We start from the raw sequence: 21,338 nt of genomic DNA on the forward strand, positions 1-21,338 counted from the left end.
CTGGAGCTTCTAGTTCAGTCATCTGAGGTGAGGTGACTCTGAGTGGCATCCGGGGTTATGAACGATGGCCTGAAATCAGGCTTTCCAGGGCTGGAGCTCTCCAGGGGGTTATGCATGCCTGTGTCTGAGTGACCAAGCACGGCTGTGCCAGGAGAGGAATCCCAGCCCTTCTCAGGAGGGAGCAAGGTGCCTCTAGACGCCGCTGTCACTGTGGGGCACCCACTGACTCTCCCACACTCACCTGGCCTGCAGCAGCTCTGGGTATAGAAGTTCAGGCTTCATTAGCACGTTCCCAATGTGCACTTTTCCTATAGGATTTTGTTCGAGGAGAAGAGCAGAACCTACAAAGCAACTTCTCATTAGGCTCAGAAAAGTCAAAACCCAGTCAGAGGGCACTGCGTCAGTGAACGTCTATCTCCTTCGGAACAACTTGGGGCAAGCTTGCCAGTCCCTGAGACCTCTGGGTAGTCAGCTAAATCCCAGATAGTGAATAATGGTGCAGCTTCTCAGATTTAGTAATCAATGCCAAGTGCCAGCACAGGCATGAAAAAAAAGTGGCATCTGCACAGTAAGACCTGCTGCAGAGTCTGTGCGCTACTGAAAAACCCTACAGCTATCCATCTGCCCTTTCATCCTTGCTTCCATCCATCTCCATCCACTGTTCCATTCCATCCATCCACTCATTCATCCATCCACCTTTCCATCCATTCATGTATTCCTCATTCATTTAATAATATTTGCTAAACTTGCATATGTTGGGTTTCTGCCAGGAGTTTTTTTTTTTTGAGACAGAATCTTGCTCTGTCACCCAGGCTGGAGTGCAGTAGCATGATCTCGGCTCACTGCAACCTCTGCTTCCTGGGGTCAAGTTATTCTCCTGCCTCACCCTCCTGAGTAGCTGGGATTACAGGCCTGTGCTCCTACACCTGGCTAATTTTAGTATTTTTAGTAGAGGTTGGGTTTCGCCATGTTGGCTAGGCTGGTATTGAACTCCTGACCTCAGGTGAACCACCTACCTCAGCCTTCCAAAGGGCTGGGATTACAGGTGTGAGTCACTGCGCCCGGCCTTCTGCCAGGTTTTATGGGTGATATAAAGATAATGAAAGAATAGTTCCAGCTAGGTATGGTGGTACATGCCTGAGGTCCCAGCTACTTGGGAGGCTGAGGCAGGAAACTCACTTGAGCCCAGGAGTTCAAGACCAGCCTGGACAACATAGCAAGACCATGTCTTTAAAATTTTTTTTTTTTTTTTAAAAGAATAGTACCAACTCTCAAAGAGCTTGTAGTCTAGTAGGTGAATTAAGACAAATATTCAACTACCCAGAATACAGAGCAAATTGAAAAGTGCTATTATAAAGGACCATGGAACTTTGCAGCCTAAGTTAGAAATTGAATTTTCAGGGCAGGATAGTGAGGAGTTAGAGGCTACTGGCTACCTTCCAGGTGCTGGCGACTTCTGAAAAGCCCTCACATCCTTATCTCATTGAGAAATCAGAATGCATAGCTTTCTCTGCTGCATTACTGGGACCTTGGAGTTTTCTGTCACTTTCCCTTTACATACTTTACACAGATACAATCACACAGGGACCCAGTTCTTTGAAATTAGGAAAATGAGACCGCTGAGTGGGTAAGTGGTGCATGATCTGTGGTCAGACATCTCTCTCCTACCCTCAAGCCGCCAGCTCCCTCTCCCAACCTCTATTCCGGTAGCCCAGGGCTCAGATATCCTAGTCTGTCAGGGGCGGAGGTGGAGGGTGACCCAGGGCTAGGTTGGAGGTGGGACTGAGGACCGGGCCACTCTGACAGCTGAGTTCAGTGGTGAAATCTAACTCCCAGGATGGAGGAGGCTTGTAAACTCTGCTTCGCGAGGCCTCCTCTATTTGTTCTATGGTAATGCCCCCTGTCCTGGTGTTACAGCGGGAGGGTGCTATGGAATACTGGCACTAACCCCAGGAATTAACTCCTGTGCTTTGGTGCCTTCTGTGAGGTGAGTTTTCCCTTTTCCCTCTGTGGTCCTGCGTGGTTCCTGGTGTGGGGATAGGCATGCTGAAGGATTGACAGACTGACCGAGTGTATAATTAAATAGGTTCTGAGATCCTCCGCTGTGCTCTATCCTACAGGTTAATGGAAACAGCAAAAGAAATGACCCGAGAGTCCTTGCCTATCAAATGCCTTGAAGCTGTCATCCTGGGCATGTATCCTTTAAGTTATGTATGCTTAAGTTTACTCCATAAATGGTGGCTTCGCAATGGGGCTGGCTGTGCCTTTCACATTGTAAATTCACAGAGATGATGCCCATTATCTCCTTTGAGGAAAGTGTCAGACTCCTCTGGTTCATGTCTTTAACTTTCACCATGTAGAATTGAACCAAATCAATGCTTGGCTTCTTGGACCAATATTAGTTTAACCTGTGAGCTGCGGCACCCATCAGGCCCAGCTCTCAGGCCAGTGACCTTGCAGATTCACTGGGAGAATTCTAACTTGGAGGGACTAGAGAGAGTGTATGCGGCTGTTCTTTGCATTAATATGACATTGCAGCAGGAAAGACACTCAAAGGGAAATGCAATCAGAGCCAAGAGGGCTGGTATCCAAACCCATCTCCAGGGAAATTCTTTGAAAATTCAGTGACATGATCTCAGCTCGCTGCAACCCCTGCCTCCCAGGATCAAGTGATCCTCTCACCTCAACCTCCTGAGTAGCTGGGACTACAGGCACATGCCACCATGCCTGGCTAATTTTTTTGTTTTGTTTTGTATTTTTGGTAGAGACGGGGTTTCACCATGTTGTCCAGGCTGGTCTCAAACTCCTGAGCTCAAGCGATCTGCCCGCCTGAGCCTCCCAAAGTGCTGAGATTACAGGCAGGAGCCATCGTGCCCGGCCTGCCAGGGAGAATTCTAAGAGTGGCGTGTGGAGACCAAGCAGTGGTGGTGTATCCTAACCTGACAGAACCTACAGCTAAAACAAGAGTCTAGCTTCTCCCACCCTTTCTGTTCCATTTCCCACCAAACTCCTGGCTCTTCAGCCTGAGAGGAATATGGTTCAGGGAAACTGTGATGGCATCAGCATATTGGTGGTGATGGCAATTGAACATGATCAGATAGAAGAGCAAAGACACTCCCAGGTCCTATCGGATGAATGGCTGGAAGGGACGGTGGAAAAGGAAACACTGCAATACAGGAGCTTGAGAGGTGGTTCCAGGCAAGACTAGTTAGGTCCTTGAGTGCTGTGCCGAGAAATGACTTTTTTCCAAAAGGCAATGGGCAACCCAGATGAAAGCTCTGAAGTAGAGGTGTGGCGTGCTCAGGTGTATGCTCTAGAGAGGTAGTTCTCCAAAGGACAGGCTGAAGGACAGAGTGGGGAAGGCTGCGCTGGATCAGCAAAGCCCATTGGGAGCTGTTACATGAGGGAATGGTGACGCTAGACTCATGGCCCTGGGCATGGGAATGGATTTCAGAGAATTGTTTTAAGAGCGATCAAGGAGATAGAATTTATAGGACTTGCAGGCCAACCAGATGCAGGAGTTGATGAGGAAGGAGTCAACGACTACAGGTTTCTCAATTGGGCAGTAAACTGAGGGATAAGCTGGAGGAATGAGAGTGGCAGAGAAATGGGCTGCGTCAATGCAGACCTGGATTAAGACAGTGGCAGCGAAGGAGGAGGGAAAGGATGGTGGCATATATCATCACCACCACTTGGGGACTGCTTAGATGGGAGGAGTTACTGGAGAAAGGCAGTGACTCCACATTTCTGGCTTGTGTGATAATGCCACAGTCCAAGGGAAGGACTTCAAGGGGAGGATCAGATTTAGGGTGAGATGAGCTCAGATTTGGACATGTTAAATTTGAGGTGCCTTGTGGGATGTCGGGATGAGGTATTTGCAGTGTGGAGCTCACAGGGGAATCTGCACTGGAAATGCGAATTTAGGAGCTGTGATTAGGGGTTATGCTTACTGTTCAAGAAGTGAGAAGGGAAAAAGATCAAAGATGAAATCAATATTTTTTGGTCTAGTTGGGTACAAAGAGCCCAAGAAAGAGACTTGAGAAGGGAAGTCAGAGAGTTAGAAGGAAAACCAGGAGAGAGAGGAGGTGGAGAGGCCAGTGGAAGGACGTGTGGCTCAGAATTATACTGGGGACAGGAGGATTGATCTAGTCTGTTTTCTGGGTCTACTGGAGATTTTTGTGGGAAGGGGAATCTCTGTGCCACTCTGGAGTCTGGGGAACACTTGCAGGCCTAATCTGAAACCAGATTGACCACAGGTGCCTTGGCTGACATTTAAAAAATGGAAACTTGAAGCTTACTGAGGCCCCTTTCCAACCCTCCTGTCATCCTCCTCCCTGTTTCCCACAAAGGAGATGAAACGTGTGCTTGGGGAACCCAGCAGGAGGCTGGGAATGGGGGTTGGGGCAGCAGATGGCTCAGGGCCCCAACTCTTTAGTGGTGGGAGTCAGCCACAGCTGTTCAGCGAAGCCTCCTGCAAGTTTAATGGGGGCAGATGATTGGCTGGGGAATTGCTGGTGGAAGAGATCAATGAAGGAGAACAAGTCCAGGCCCTTCACGGGGTGGACAAGTTAACTTCAGACTCTTTGTTGAGGGGCGTCTGAGTGCTTCTGTTTTTAGGTCATCGAAATGACCACCTCCCTTACACAATAGTTTCATCCCTGCACAATTTTATACATCCTAGCATCTATGCCATTGGAATCACCTACAACCTTTTGGAATTGTGGGGATGGACCCAGGAACAGCCTGTGAGCCTGTCCAAATCAGAGACCGTGAGTGTGGTTTCCTTTGTTCTTATTCATCTGACATTTCAGAAAAGTGTGGGAAAGGTGGAGAGCCTTAGTTCACACTGCTGAACTCAGGGAAATTTGACTCTTGCACACAGACAGGAAACACAGACCTGAATTCATTTTTTGAGACAGAGTCTGGCTCTGTAATCCAGGCTGGAGTGCAGTGGCGTGATTTCAGCTCACTGCAATCTCTGCCTCCTGGCTTCCAGTGATTCTTCTGCCTCAGCCTCCGGAGTAGTTGGGATTACAAACGTTCACCACCACACCCGGCTAATTTTTTGTATTTTTAGTAGAGATGAGATTTCACCATGTTGGCCAGGCTGATCTCAAACTGTTGACCTCAGGTGATCTGCCCCCATCGGCCTCCCAAACACACGTGGATTCTGAAAGTTATAGCATCTTTGTCTTTTCTCTTTGCTCTGGTCAGCATCCCTGGGTCCCGCTTTCCACTCGGGGCTAGTGAAGGATATGAACGGGGTCATCCATCTGTGTCTCCCACAGGTCTTCTGCAGGTCTTGGCTCCACAACTTTGAAACTGGTTGGCTTGGCTGCATTGACGCCTGTGTCCATCGGCCTGTCCTTCCTTGCTTTCTCTTTTTTGACTTTAGCCCAGAGCTCAGGATTCATTAGTGCTGAGCCACTTCTTTTTATTTTGTTTGAGGGCATGTCCGTGCTTTTACATGCATGCTAGAGAGGTAGATCTTTGCATCCAAATTATCTTGTGAAGGATGGCAGGTATTTTGGGGGGCCTCACTGGCCATGGTGGGACTTGCTTGTGATACTAAAGCGCTATGGTTTATTAAAGTAACAGGTTCAGTATGAGAGGCAGATGAGGAATAGCCCTGGGGGCTGGATGCTGGAAAGATGATCCCTGGCTTGGCACTGCCACTCCTGCTTCCCTGGAAAAGCTCAGGTTACTCCCCTGCCGGCATCTATACTACCATGCCACCTCCCTCTCCATTTGCAATTGCTCCAGGTCCCAAGGCTTTACCAATCGAGGTCATGATAGGACAAATCCTCGAGATCAGTGACTTGTGACATGAGGGACTGGTGCTCTCTCTTGTCTCCTCCCCACTTCTCCACCTGGCTGACTCTACTTCTCCTGTAAGACAAATTCCAGTATTGCCCTGCGAGGCCCCTCCTCTGTCCACCCAGAGATTGCTGGGCTTGCCTTCTTATAGCACACATCACATCGTGTTTTGGTTTTTATTGTGGTAAAATATTTATAACATAATTTACCATTTTAACCATTTTTAAATGCACAGTTCAGTGACATTAAGTACATTCATAATGCTCTGCAAAATGACCATCATTCCGGTCAGGCAGGGTGGCTCATGCCTGTAATCCAAACAGTTTGGGAGGCTGAGGAGGGCAGATCGCCTGAGGTCAGGAGTTCGAGACCAGCCTGGCCAACATTGTGAAACCCCATCTCTACTAAAAATACAAAAATTAGCCAGATGTGGTGTTGGGCACCTGTAATCCCAGCTACTCAGGAAGCTGAGGCAGGAGAATCGCTTGAACTCGAGAGGCAGAGGCTGCAGTGAGCCGAGATCACGCCACTGCACTCCAGCCTGGGCAAGAGTCTGTCTCAAAAAAAAAAAAAAGACCACCATTCCTCCCCAGAAATGAAAGCCCATACCCATTAAACAGTACTCCCCATTTCCTCCCTCCAGCCCCCGCCCACCACCGTTCTACTTTCTGTCTCCGTGCACTTGCTACTCGAGGTACTGATGAGTAGAATCATACAGTATTTGTCCTTTTGTATTTGGCTGATTTCACTCAGCATGTCTTCAAGGCTCATCCTGCACATTGCAGAGTTTCCTTCCCTTACGAGGCTGATTAAATTCTGCACGTAGACCCTACAATTTCCTCATCCGTTTATCCATTGATGGATATTTGGGTTGTTTCCACCTTTTAGCTATTGCTAATAATGCTGCTGAGAGCATGGATGTACAAATATCTGTTGGGGTCGCTGCTTTCCATTCTTCTGAGTATGCACCCGGAAGTGGAATTGCTGGGTCCTAGGGTAATCCTGTTGAATCATTTGAGGAATTGCCATGCTGATTGCATTGTGTGCATCGAGTCTGTCTCCCACCAGACTGCTGGAGAACGACTGTGTTCTTATCTTTGGCTCCGCAGCCCTACCTGGCAGGCCGTCTGGCACAGCAGACACTTAGGATAAGTGTTTGTTACACTGACTTAAGCAGTTAAGGAATGCCCTTGTTCCAGCCCCAGAGAACTTGCCCCAGAAAGCAGCTAGGAATTTACGTAAGAGGACTCAGAAGGATGTGATTTCACTCCCTAATGCCAGTTGATATCACATGATAAAGTGAAGAGAAAGCAGGTACAAAACATTTTTAGAGAGTGGAGCCATCCGTGATTAAGCCGAGGGCAGAGGACAGGGCTGTCGTCAGTGCCATGGATGGGTTGTGTCAGCATCCTTCTCTTTGGGACACCTGGATTAGCTCCGCACCGAGTGCTGCCCTTGTAAGCGTGAGGCAGTGGGCATCCACAGTCTAAGGTTAGTTCTTTCTGTAAGCTTTCAACAAAGCTGTCTGTGTACCAGGTCTGTGCTGTATCCAGGGAATGGCAGGATGTGAGACCCGACCCCTGCCCTCACAAGATACAATTACAATACAGGATGGGTAGGCACCAGATGCAGTGTGGGGGTGTTCTTGTGTGTTTTGGAAAGATGATGCCAGGTTTGGCACTGCTGCTCCCCCTTCCCTGAAAAGCTCCGGTTACACTCCCCTGCCTGCATCCACACTTCCTTGCCACCACTCTTTGCATTCCCAATTACTCCAGGTCCCAAGACTTTACCAATTGACTTGGCGGGGGTGGGAGGGGGGAAGCAAGAATAAACTAGGAAGAGGAAGGTCAGGGAGGCATGACACCCCCGACACCCAGGAGGGGAAAGGGACGGTCATGAGCCTGTTCCAGGCCGGAGTGCAGCCTGTGTGAGCCCCAGGAGCAGAGGAAAAAGTGCCTTGTTATTATTTTGTTTTGCACGTTTGTAATTACTGAAGAAAATGACAAGTTTTTCTTTTTGTCTCATATTAACTTGGTTTGAGTATACAGCATATAGTAGATAGTCAAAGATATCAAGTGAATCCTTTATGAAAGGATTAGTCTGGAAAAGTTAGATGTGGGCCTGCTCAGAGGCAGGGGTATGGACTCACTGACCGCTATGAGACACTTTCCCTTCCTGCGCGTCCAGGCTCTGAATTTTCAAGGCCTCCTTTCTCTTCCTTGACTCAGACTGCCTAAGCTACTTAACCAATGGACAGCCTTCTATCGAGCGGTTCCCCATCAGCTTTAAAACCTACTTCTCAGGAAACTACTTTCACCATGTTGTGCTGGGGATTTACTGCAATGGCCGCTATGGCTCACTGGGCATGAGCCGAAGGGCTGAGCTGATGGACAAGCCATTGACCTTTCGGACTCTGAGTGACCTCATCTTTGACTTTGAGGACTCCTACAAGAAATACCTGCACACAGTCAAGAAGGTCAAGATCGGGCTGTACGTCCCCCATGAGCCTCATAGCTTCCAGCCCATCGAGTGGAAGCAGCTGGTCCTCAACGTCTCAAAGATGCTGAGGGCTGACATAAGGAAGGAGCTGGAGAAATATGCCAGAGACATGAGAATGAAGGTGGGTGCTGGGAAGACAAGGAAGCCAGGCAGGAGAGTTCTGTTCCCATTCCTTTCTGTCTGTCTCTTGCTCCAAACCTCATTTTTCTAGGATGGTCAGAAATTTCTTGAGGTTAAAGTTTGTCTTTGCACCTACTACTGCAAAAAAAAAAAAAAAAAAAAAAAAAACACTTTAGATGTGACAGTTAAAACAATGCCTTGTCCTGCAATTCCTTCTATGAAATCAGATCTAAAGGGTCAGTCATTTTCTATTGAAGCTCTAGTTTGTTCTGTTTCGTCTATGTAATAGAGTGACCAATTGTTCCAGTTTGCCAGGAACTGCGGGCTCCCGAGGATATGAGATTTTCAGTATTAAAATCTGGAAAACCTTATATGCTGGCTTTATACAGACTATACTCATAGGTCCTCCTTCCCTCTCTCAGTTTTGCCTCCAAAGTGATGTGATTCCCACTTGTCCCTGTCCCTCTAGGGCTCGTGCAGTCGCTAAGAGGAAGGGATTATGCTGACTTCAGGTCCGGCTAGGTTTAGCGCTGTGGACAGGACCTGGAGTGGAGATTCCTGATCAGTTAAAACCACTCTGTTAGATGTGGGATGGGAGCATCAGAAGAAGAACAAGCTGGTTTCTGGGGCAATGTAGATGGGACTTTGTCTTCGTCAGGAGAGGAATTGCCAAGCAAGCAAACACAGCCCCACGGGGCTGAGACACTGGGCTGTGTTCCTTTCTCCACACCGCACAGGGGGCACAATGTGACCAACTGTATGTCCGTCTTGGAAGTGGTGCCCTTGCTCCTTGACAGTACAGGGCGAGAGAGGAATGCGTGTGTCTCCAGCCTCCTTGTTTTAGAAGTCTTCCTGCTCAATGCCTCCTAAACCATGGCATCGTGATCGAGCTGGGGGCTGGGAATGTGGTGCCGGAAGAAGACGTGAGGGTAGAGATCCTTTAGGAACCAGGGCGATTAACTCCTCACATCTCCTTCAGATCCTGAAACCTGCAAGTGCCCACTCTCCGACTCAAGTGAGAACCCGGGGAAAATCCCTGTCCCCCAGGAGGAGGCAGGCAAGCCCCCCGAGAAGGCTCGGCAGGCGAGACAAGTCGTGAGTAATATTTCCTCTTCCCCAACTCAAAGCCCAACACATACATTCAAGGGATTATCCTGGATCATGGCGACAAAACTGTGTCTTGGGCCTGGCATTTGACCGAGGGTTTGTTATCTTGTACTAAGTTCTGTAGCTGGTCGGTGAGAACTGGAGCTGGAACCCAGGTTCCCTGATTCTGGGAGGTGACAGGTTCTGAAAACAGAACCCTCAGTCTCCAAGAGGACTGCCCCTCATTCAGGGGACATCTGTGGTAAAGGATCCACTATGCACATCACCCCCATTGCCACTCTCTGCCGTCGGTTGCACACACGAATGGAGGGATAAGCCCCAGGCAGAATGAGATGAAGAATAGCCTGAAATGCAGGCAGCATGGACTTAGAGTTAGGAAACCTGGGGCTGGAACTGGCTGCACGCTTACGAGCTGTGCGACGTTGGGCATGTCTTTGTTATCTTTCTGGGCATAAGTTTTCTCACCCATAAAATGGGATTGTTAGAATTTATGAACTTTCCTACAATTCCGTAGTCCTCTGTACCAGCAGAAAGTGTGATTGCCATCAGTGGACGGTGGTGTCAGAGACACCCACTGACTCATCTTCTTCCTTACCTAACTCTACCCTCTCCATTTCAGCCCTGAGGCCAATGATTCCACATCTACTTCTCAGGTCAAAATAACCCACTTAAGCACTGACAGATTGGAGATCTGGGAATGCCCAAATTCACCAGTGATAATCCGCTGGCAAATATTTGAGCTATAGCCATCCTGGAAAAAAAAATACTGCTTTTCTTAATAATAGCAGCATGCTGTGTCACCCAGCCTCTTGCCACACTGGGACCATGTGGCTCAGTGCATAGGGGGCTTGGTGGAATCCCATCTCTGCCACATGTTAGCTGTGCTGCCGGGCACGTCCTTCCTCCCTGGGGAGGCTTGGTTTCCTCATCCATAAAAAATAGCAAAATGCTTTCCTCACCTGTCTGACGGGGTGATTTGTAAAGATCCAAGTCGATGATGTAATGAGAGTGATGTGTCGACACTGAATTTCACGCAAGCACAGTATCATCGTCACATCAATCCTGTACAGTGAGCAGAGTACATTTTACAAGTTTTGTTTTCAGATGAAGAAACCAGGACACGAAACGGGTTTTTTATCTTGTACTAAGTGCTGTAGCTGGTCAATGAGAACTGGGGCTGGAACCCAGGTCCCCTGATCCTGGGAGGTGGCCAGGCAGAGTGGCAGGAGCGTTCTGTTTTCAGAAGAACAGGACAGGACTAAGTATTTTCACTTCCAAGGAAGGTTCTTTACTTGCCCCATTCCATGTTCTAGAACCAGTCTGAGGTTCAGCAGGTGCTGCCATGAGGGCCTTGGCTACAAGGGTTGTGGTCCTGGGTGGGAAGGTCAGGGGCGAAGAAGTGAGAGGTCAGGTGTTCCCGGTAGCAAGAGAGGCTGAAGGTGAGAATGGTGTGAGCCTAGGTTTGTCCTTGTAGGGAGCAGGATGGCTTCCAACTTTTCACACATGTCCTCCTGACCCCAATCCTCCCCCTGATGCTGGCCACTGCCCTTGACCCTTACCTTAGCCCTTACCCTATCTCTCTCTCTCTCTCTGATTCAAACATCCATTAATTGCTGTCACTGCACAAAGTAGCTGTTGTCTCAGAGGATTGTGAACATAGAAACCCTTCCTGGAGGGTATTTAGCATAGAGTTAGTGACCCTCTATGATTCTGATTTTGTCTGATTTATTATCCTTTTTGCCCAAGGAGGGTTGAGTCTTTCCCTGAGGAGCTCCCAATCTTCAGCAAATGTCAGAGAGTCTATAAAAGCCTGCCTTTCCTGTTAGATTCTAGAATCCAGAGCACAGGAAGGCCCAAACATTCCGCTTGGCAACGGATTCCTGCACAGAATGGCGGCCATTGATTTTGAAGATTAGTCCTGCTGATCTATTTTACTCAAATCACAGGGACTTTGAATTCACAGGGCATGTTGAGTTTTCAACCGGAAATGTGACTGTAATTGCAAGGGGATGGTAAAGATCTGAGAAACCATGGTAACAGGATGATGTCAGGAGTCAGAAGGTGGTGGCCGTTGTTTGAGAAATGTGGAGGAGGAAGGAGAGTTTGATTTGGATGATGGAACGTGAGCTGCTGAAAATGCAGGCCTGGAGTTTGAGGAAGCTGGGGGATAAAGGTCGTACTGGCGCCATCTACTTAGAATTGCCAGTTGAAATGACAGCCGGATAAGTCTGTGAGCAAAGACAGAAGAGAAAAAGAAATGGCCGGGTATGGTGGCTCACACCTGTAATCCCAACACTTTGGGAGGCCAGGGAGAGAGGATTGCTTAAGCCCAGGTGTTCGAGACCAGCCTAGGCAACATAGGGAGACCCTGTTTTTACAGCAACAATAAAAAAATTAGCCAGGCATGGTGGTGGTGCATGCCTGTAGTCCCAGCTTCTTGGGAGGCTGAGATGGGAGGATCACTTGAGCCTGGCAAGTCGAGACTCGATAGTGCCACTGTGCTCCAGTCTGGGTGACCGAGTGAGGCCCTGTCAAAAAAAAAAAAAAAGTGATTGCAAGTCTCTGAGGAAGCCCAAGAAAAAGAGCCAGAACAGAAGATGGAAAAGGAACAGTCAGAGAGGGAGAGGATGGATCAGGACCATGGGTGCACCTGCGCCTGCAGAGGACAGCTGTCAGGGCACCTCAGCCGTGTGTGCAAAGCCACCTTCTAGTGTTGGGGCACCACTTGCCCTCTGCCCTCCTGCCCATCTGGCACAACAGAGTGGGCCTGAGAATGGGGAGAAAGACCAGGGAAAGGGAGTGGTGGCTGGAGGTCAGGAAGGAAGCCTGGCAGGAAGAGGGCGATTCTCCTCCGTTACCTTCTGCCCTACATGCCCCAAAGTCGATCCCAGCTCCACTGGGGGAAGCCCAGGAGCACAGCGGTGATGGCTCATGGTTCAGCAGTGAAAACATAAGCTTTTCAAAAATGATGAGAAGTGGCTGCAGCAAGGTGAGGAGGGTTGGGTTTCAAGGGGGAGGAGAGAAGGTGGTGGGAGAAGGAGAAGCGCTATGGACTGGGGTGACATTTAGAGAGGCAGTGTTGAGAGGGCTGAGGGGCTGGAACCAGCCTGGGAAAGGCGGTGAGAGTGAGAGCTGACGGAGCTGACGAAGGCTGGGATTCATTTATCAAGAAGGAATACTGAAAGGAGATGCAGCAAACCTGATTTCTTTCTTTCCTTCTTTCTTTCTTTCTTTTTTCTTTCTTTCTTTCTCTCTCTGTTTCTTTCCTTCTTTCTTTCTTTTTCTTTCTTTTTTGAGACGGGGTCTCTCGCACTGTCGCCCAGGCTAGAGTGCAATGGCACGATCTCGGCTCACTGCAATCTCTGCCTCCGGGGTTCAGGCGACTCTCCTGCCTCAGCTTCCCAAGTAGCTGGGATTACAGGTGCATGCCACCATGCCTGTGCCCAGCTAATTTTTTTGTATTTTTAGTAGAGACGGAGTTTCACCATGTTAGGCAGGCTGGTTTCGAACTCCTGACCTCGTGATCTGCCTGCCTCGGCCTTCTAAAGTGCTGGGATTACAGGCATGAGCCGCCGCGCCCCGCCTACAGCAAATCTGATTTCTGACTCCAGCTCTACCATGAACCAGCTGTGGCTTTGGGCAAGCTGCTTCTCTGTGCCTCACCTGTGTAAGGGGACAGGAGACTTAGAGCTGATTAATCTAGTAGTTTGTAAACTGTATAGAGTCCCCTGCAGCTTTTGTCTTTTTAGAATTGGAAGATACCAGTGTCTTTGGACACAAAGAGAAAACAACCAGGAGAAAGAAATGAATGTTCAAGAACAAAGGGATTAATGAAGCAAGGTTTATGAGCAGCTGGGGTCAGATAGGATGGAAGGCTACAGAGAGGGCTTAGAAGGTGGTGGGTGGGGGAGAGGGTAGGAGCAAAGGAAGGGGGGACATTAGGGAGAGCTTAACATACATGAGGAGGTAGAAATTGAAGGACTGTACCTTAAGTGGCCTTTGTCTTGCCAGTGAAGAAAGGGCTTAGCTGAGGACAGATGGGTCCTCCAGTCCTGTTCTCAACCCTGAGAGCACCAGCGTCACCTGGAGGGTCTGCTGAAACAGATTGCTGGGCCCCTTTACCAGAGCTTCTGATTCAGCAGATGTGGGATGGAGCCTGAGAACCTGCATTTCTAATGATGCTGATCCTGCCTGTCCGGGGACCACACTTTGACATCTACCGTTTGCTTCAGTGGCAGGCCTCCACCTGGGTTTGATGAATCAGAATGGGAAATCTGAGTTGGCGGTTGACCCTAAAAAATAACAGTCACTACCTGAAGGTACAGGGTCTGCTGAGAAGGGCAGATAAAACTATTGGGTGTGATTTAGGGGCTCAGGCTTGTTCAGCGTCGCCTGGACCTCTGGATAATGAGGTTATGGAGGTGAAGTTAGGGGGCCTGACCCTGGGCTGGCTCCCATGTTTGGGCCCCAGTGAAGTCATTCTGGGAGGGGCCCAACTGGTCACTCTCCTGGGTGCCAGACAGGGCCTCCGGTTTTTCATCCCCTAGGCCATGCCCCTACCCTAATCTCTAACTACTTTGTCATGCAGCCAAGGCAGGTGACCATCCCTGCGCCTGCAGAGGACAGCTGTTAGGCCGCGTCAGTTGTGAGTGCAAAGCTGTCCTGCTCGCCTCCGACCCCAATGGCACATCAGAGTGGGCCTGGGAATGGGGAGGAAGACCAGGGGAAGAGAGTGGTCGGTCACTCAAGGTCAGGAAGGAAGACCTGCAGGAAGAGGGGAATTCTTTTCCATCACTCTCCTCCCTCCATTCCCCAAAGTCGATCCCAGCCCCAGTGGGGAAAGTCCCAGGAGCACAGAGGTGATGGCTCATGGTTCGGTGAAATCATAAACTTTTCAAAAAAGGTGAAGCGTGACTGTGGCCTGCCTCCGAATCCCCCTGACTCACGCCTCTGCCCCGCAGCCCTTCCTCCCAGGTAGACATCGATTCCCAAAAGTCCTCCTTCCTAAACTGCTCCCAGTAATTCAGAGTCTTTGGGGTTTTTTCCCAACAGCTAGGGCCGGGTGGCCTTAGAGCAGGTTGACCATCCACAGAGCCCATTTGGCTCGCAGGTGCCTGTGGACAATTTAGTATTAGCATATCCAGGAAGGCCATGGTTATTCTTGGTGGCAGAAACCCTTGCCACTTCTCTTTCTCTGGTGCTTGGAGGTTGGGAGGGAACTCTAGAGGGCAGATATCTCAGCTGAAGTTTCAATTGGATTGAGGTATTCAAGAAGGGAAGAATTCTCTCCCTAATACCTCCGAAACCTTGACTTCCGAGTTGCAGGGCTGGGGAAGGGATCTGCCGTGTAGAAGAACGGGGAAGAGAGGTGTGGAACATGAGAATAAAAAGGGCTGTGAGAGGTAGGGGCCACAAGAACTGGAGCACAAGCCTCAGCTTCCCTCTCCGATTTCAGCTCCCGGCCATTCTGACACACCAGGACCCAGGACAACCGGGTTCCTGGAGGTATGTTTAGAGAGAAGCAGCTCCTCAGCTTCCACCCATGGCCTTCGCCAAGCAGGCTTTTCTCCAGCTAATCTTGCTTTTGGCAAGGAAACGAGAAAGTGACAAATATGGTCTTGACCCAGTCACTGCACAAACTCTGGGAGTCGTACCGTGAGATGGCCAGGACTAGGGCTTGGTGACTGTCGCTATGCTATTCTTTCAGCATTACATAAGGCCATCGCGTCATTTCTAAATGTGTTGGGTGTCATAAGGAAGCTTGGGAGGGACCCAAAGGGTGGAAAATTACCATAACAGGCGAGAGGCCCATCGGCTGTGGGGTCCCAGCCCGTCTGCCATGGATAATTTTAGTGCCGTCATATCCCCATCCACCTCCTCCCTCCAGCTGGAGCGACTTCCAGCTTTGAACTCCTCTCCATTTTTGTACTTGTCTAAATAATTCCTTTCAAAAGGAGGATCAGTGTCACTGGGTTGACAAGAATCAGGTGAGTGGGAGGGCAGGTGAAGATGATCGCTTAGCATCCGCTGAGACCAAGTTTCAAGAGGGGAACCAGGACTCCCCCAGCCTTCCACTCACGGGTCCTTTCTCACACTCTGCTCCCCTGGGAGTGTTTAAAGCACCTACTACACTGAATTGTCAAGTTTTTTCCTGTGGTTCTTTTTTTTTTTTTTTTTTGAGATGGAGTCACACTATCTCCTGGGCTGGAGTGCAATGGTACAATCTGGGCTCACTGCAACCTCTGCCTCCCAGGTTCAAGTGATTCTCCTGCCTCAGCCTCCTGAGGAGCTGGGACTACAGGCATGTGCCACCACGTCCAGCTAATTTTTTTTTTTTTTTTTTTGTATTTTTAGTAGAGACAGGTTTTCACTGTGTTAGCCAGGATGGTCTCAATCTCCTGACCTCGTGATCTGCCCGCCTCAGCCTCCCAAAGTGGTGGGATTACAGGAGTGAGCCACCACACCCGGCCAACCTGTGGTTCTTAAAGAGAAAGGGAGAGGGAGGTTGAGATTCATGTTTCAAAGGCCATCTGTGAACTTAAACCAACTCCTTCCCAGCCCTGGGCCTCAGAACCCTTGCAGCTCTTCACTGAGGGGTGTCCCAGGGGTTCTCAACTGGGTCAGCTCTGGGAGAGGAGATTACAAATGTGGTGGGAGGTGGAGGTTTTTGCTTCTCACATCTTGGTAAGTGAGGAAGCTCCCTGTTAGGGCCGGGGGCCTGAGATGGCAAATGCCCTCCAAAGCCCAGGACCACCCTGTCCAATAAAGAACTGTCCCACCTCAAATGCCAGCAGCGCCCTCACTGGGAAGCAGCAGCACTCTCCGAGGTCCTTTCCATTTTCGACAGTTCATGACTCGGCTTGCTGCCCGTGACGTGGGCCTGGGCAAATTGGAGTGAGCAGGTAGTGATTTTCCGCTTTTGCCGCCAGAGTGACCACGTGGAACATTCTTCTCAACTGGGGCCAGTGTTCCTGGGGACCCATGAGAACCTCTTTCTCTCCCCTGTGTGGCTGCTTTTTTCCCGCTGTCCCTCCTGTTGTCTTTGCTGGTCATCTTTCTTTGCCTCCCCTTTTCTTCCTCTTTGTTCATCATCGATCTCTGTGGCTGTGCATGGCTCCAGTGGGCTCTGCCTGCCCTGCTGGACACACTGAGGGTCCCAGAGGTTAGTAAGCCCTGAAAGTCCATCTCCTCGTGCTGCAGGGCCTCGAGCTGGACAAGGGAATTCCTGCTCCCTTCTGTCAGGAAGGATTACGTATGTCCAGACCTCTGGTTGAATGAGGGCAGAGGTTGTTTAGTGAAGTCATAGAGAGTAAAGTTGATTCTATGGTCTAATCACATTGACTGGTGCCCAACAGGTAATTCTCCTTATATCCCAAAGGAGAAACAGCCCCAGTGTGAAAAGGAGATTCCCTTAGGGTGGAAAGCAGAAAGAAACAAAGAAAAGAACACTAGGAAGGCTACGGAGGGAAAAGCCACTGGAGTTTCTACTCCAGTGACTGCTGGTCAGTTCCCCCAGGGGAATTCCTATGGCCCAGAGTTCTCAGGGATGCTGGGCTTCATCAGAAAAGACCATCTCAGGCAGAGGGAGCCAGGAGCCTCTGTGAGCTCCCCAGGGTCACACAGGGGCAGACAGGGGCAGGCAGGGTGAGGTTTCCTAGAGCTGAGGGGTTCTTGTCCCAGAAAGGAGAAGTGACATCAGAGCCTGGAAACTGTGCCCTGGAATCTCCAACAGTTGGCCTATGGCCAGAGCCTCCTGCCTGCGGAGGGCTCAAAGGGATGGGCGCCGGCTGAAAAATCTCTTCTGGGCTGAATCCGTCTTGGCTGAGGCCTCTGTTTACACAGCAACGTCAGCTGTCTGCCCTGTCAGCTGCCAGCAGTGGTGCCTTCTGCCTTCTGTCCGGGGAGGAAGGAATGTGAGGGAGGAGTCAGACTGGCCTGGAATGAGGATGACAGGTGTGAATGAACCTGCTCTCATCCCTGTGTTCATCCAGCTGAGGCCATGCTCTGCCTCTGCAGCCTACCCAGACAGGCCAGCAATCCTAAATCTGGGCCGGATTCCTCCCAGACTCCACAAGAAAGGGGGACCTGCGGGTTTTGCTTAAACTTTAAATGCTGGACCGAGAGCACCCCTGGCTTAATCTCTTAACATCTGGGATTAAGAGGCTATCGTCAGAGTGGCACCTTTCCCACACATCCCTTCCTAGACTCCTGAGCCCGCAGGCTGTCCTGCCAAGCTGGCCTGTGTTGGTGTGTGAGCGTGAGCACGTGCCAGCATGTGTGCCCAGACATGGTCCTCAGTCACTCACTCAGAGGTGCAGAAGAGAGACTGGGTGGTTCAGGGAACCCGGGGAACTTCCCTTCCACTTCCTATTCTTTTATTTATTTATTTTTTGAGACGGAGTTTTGCTCTTGTTGCCTAAACTGGAGTGCAATGGTGCGATCTCGGCTCACCACAACCTCTGCCACCCGGGTTCAAGTGATTCTCCTGCCTCAGCCTCCAGAGTAGCTGGGATTACAGGCACATGCCACCATGCCCAGCTAATTTTGTATTTTTAGTAGAGACAGGGTTTCTCTCTGTTGGTCAGGCTGGTCTCAAACTCCTAACCTCAGATGATCCACCTGCCTCAGTCTCCCAAAGTGCTGGGATTACAGGTGTGAGCCACCGCACCTGGCCTTCTATTTCTTTTCTTCAGCCTCATTTCTCCCAGATACACTCCTCTGCATGTTCAGCCTTAGGAGGTGGTGATGTCTCCACTCTATCACTTTCTGTACCGAGGCTTCTGAGGCTTCTTGTGGCTGCACGGATGGCAGCATTTGGTCAGGCCGAGCTCTTCCTCTGCACCCAGGCTGCCTCAGAGAGTGAAGGACTTGATGTGCAGCTGTCAAAGCTGAGGTAGCAATGGTGGAGAGTAGTAGGATTTTTCACAGAATAACTTCTCTATGGAACCACCACCCTGCTCTGCCCAGCCTGCCTCCTGCTTTGAGCAGCCTCTGTCCAGCTGGCTCCTGGAATGCAGACCTGTCGTTGGGGTTAAGCATAGCCTTGAGGCCAGGCCATCAGGCTTTCACCCTAGTTCACTCTGAGTCCATTGACATCACAACAGGTGAGGCTGGGACTATCCATGCATGTGGATATCCTTCCTCCTGCAAAGTGAGTCAAAGGAAAGTTTTCTGCTCTTTTTCCCCTAAAACAAAATGTTGCCTGAGAACCTTGAAAAAGGAAAATTCTTGCATTTCTTTGCCTTGTTTGGAGGAGGATGGGGGAGGGGGTCGGAGAAATATATTGTTCCGTCTAAAATAATAACCCTGGATCCGATGAGAGGTTCTGGCAAGTGCAGACCCGGCTGAATCATCATCCTAGTGCTCATGTTTCTTAAAAATAACCCCCCTTGGAATATTCTAATTATAGCTGGGAGAGCACTTGGAACAGGCCTCTTTACACACAATAGCTCACCCAGCTCTGGCCCTGAGATGAGCTGGCAAGGACTGAACAGCATTTCTGGCTGGGCCCCACAGGCAGGTGGCACGCTGTGATAACCTACTTCTGCCCTATGCCAGGCAAGGAAATTGCAGCCACTGCTTCTGGAAAAGAAAAGGGTTTCATCTTCTGGGCAGTTCACCAGGAATCTCAGTTTAGCTCTTTTTCTCCCAGTATTAGCCCTTTTCTTCTCCTGGGTTCTGGGTACCTGGTGGGAGGTGGCAGGTGTGGGGATACTGAAGGAGATGACCAGTCCCTTTCCTTTGGGAGCACTCAAGCTGTTGACGCGTTCAGCTTAATGAGTAGGCAGGTTCCCTACATAGCTTTCAGGGGTAAAGCAAACTTGCTCCAATACAGAAAATAAATGTTCTTCCTGCTTGTCAATTCTGAAAATGTTGTCATGGTAACTTGAATTCCTGGCTTAGGACTTTGTCTTTAAAATGAAATATCCCATGATAAAAGTAACAGATGATTCCCTATCGGCCATTTACGTGTTAGTGAGAATTTGATTGATAGGTACCTATTCCACAGTGGGATCCATATATGAATTTCCAGGTTCCCTGCTTTCATATTGTTCACCATCTCTGAGGCAGGCGCAAGGATTGTGAATTGGCAGGATTCTTGAACAGATGTTGTCTTAGTCCATTTTGTGTTGCCGTAACAGAATATCTGACACTGGGTACTTTATAATGAACAGAAATGTATTGGCCCAAGGTTCTGGAGGCTGAGGAACCCAAGATCAAGTAACTGACATCTGCTGAGAGCCTTCTTGTTGCACCGTCCCGTGACAGAAGGGCAAAGAGAGGGAGAGAGAGTCAACGAAAGAGACCAAGCACGAGTGTGCAAAGGGGCCAAACTCGTCCCTTTATAAGAAACGCACCCCTGAGAAAACACACTGATCTATTCATGAGGGTGGTGCCAGGATACACACACCTCTCATTAAGCCCTGCCTCCCAACCCCACTGCATCAAGTTTCCAAACCCATGAACTTTGGGGGGCCACATTTAAGCCATAGAAAATGTACCAAAGAAAGTGCCAGAGCACACAGAGCAAGTAGTGGATTGTGTCGGGGGCAGTCAGAAAATACTTCCTGGGATAAGTGACATTGGGTTGGCCCCCTAAGGATGAAGAGACGTGGGGGAGGACATTCTAGACGGGAGACAGCATAAGCCAAGGTGCAGAGGCAGGAGCAGCCATGGTGTCCTTTTCAGATGCTTGCAAAGATGCTTTGAGGTGGCAGAGGAAGGGGGAAGCTGGCATCGTGGTTAAGGGTGTGGGGACCAACTCTGGCTCCGACACTTGCTAACTGTGTGACTTTGCTCTGAGCAAGCTCCCCACCTTTCAGTACCTCCATTTTCTTTTCTATGACGTACACGATACCAGTATCAACCCCATGGGTTACGTTGAGGATTAATTAGTCAACGGAAACCTCTTAGAACAATGCCGAGCGCATCGTTAATTGCCTAATATATAAAAGCTTTTTATAATGGTGATTTCCTGGCACCTGGAAGGCATGGGAAACTGGTGCAAGTGCAGGGAAAAGACTGAAAAAAGGAGTCCAAAGGTTCCCACATTAAATTTCACCTATTTTCACATGTGCCAATAGCAGAACACAGGTAATGGTAAAGAGTGAAGTTTAGGCAACACACGAACTACAAAAAATGTCTGGGCTGAGGGGCTCCAAAGTAAGGAATTAAGGCGAGTGGCCAAAAAGTGGCTTCTCTCAGGAGGTGGCAGGCCTGTGGCTAGTTAGCTACAGCGATCCCAGTGAGCCTCCATGATGGGGATGAGTGAGTGGGCTTTGTTTTCTCCCTGAGCCTACCCCGTAGGTTGTCCTGGCCACTGACTTTCCAGGAGAGGCTGTCAGGCATAGGACTGAGGGAGACAAAACAGGTCAGTGCAGATCTAGTCCAACACCTTGAAAATACTATGAAGTTAGTGTCTTATTTTCTTTTTTCTTTTTTTTTGAGATGGAGTTTTGCTCCGTCACCCAGGCTGGAGTGCAGAAGCGCGATCTAGGCTCACTGCAACCTCCACCTCCTGGGTTCAAGCAATTCTCCTGTCTCAGCCTCCTGAGCAGCTGGGACTACAGGCACCTGCCACCACATCCAGCTAATTTTTGTATTTTTAGTAGAGATGGGGTTTCACCATGTTGGCCAGGATGGTCTCGATCTCTTGACCTTGTGATCTGCCTGCCTTGGCCTCCCAAAGTGCTGGGATTACAGGCGTGAGCCACCACCAGCCGTGTCTTATTTTCCTACATGAAGGGCAGCATATTTAGAGTTTCAGAAGGAGAGGTGTGACTTGGTGTTGAGGA

General features: G+C 49.7%; 1 protein-coding gene across 2 annotated transcripts in view; it reads left to right on the plus strand.

The window, feature by feature from the left end:
• The window catches only part of VASH2 (vasohibin 2), a 41,772-nt gene that overhangs the window by 12,214 nt on the left and 8,220 nt on the right, over positions 1 to 21,338 (plus strand). The window contains exons 3-6 of one of the 2 annotated variants that reach the window (XM_012459622.3): positions 1,571 to 1,627; positions 2,121 to 2,195; positions 8,056 to 8,437; positions 9,416 to 9,531. In XM_012459622.3, the coding sequence (XP_012315045.1) occupies positions 1,571 to 1,627; positions 2,121 to 2,195; positions 8,056 to 8,437; positions 9,416 to 9,531 (630 nt within the window). The remainder of the gene's footprint in view (positions 1 to 1,570; positions 1,628 to 2,120; positions 2,196 to 8,055; positions 8,438 to 9,415; positions 9,532 to 21,338) is intronic. The other variant, XM_012459623.3, reaches the window with a different exon arrangement.

This window comes from Aotus nancymaae, unplaced genomic scaffold (genome assembly GCF_030222135.1).
Source record: "Aotus nancymaae isolate 86718 unplaced genomic scaffold, 86718_ANA_hifiasm-v0.15.2.pri h1tg000032l_0, whole genome shotgun sequence".
NCBI classification, from domain to species: Eukaryota; Metazoa; Chordata; class Mammalia; order Primates; family Aotidae; genus Aotus; species Aotus nancymaae.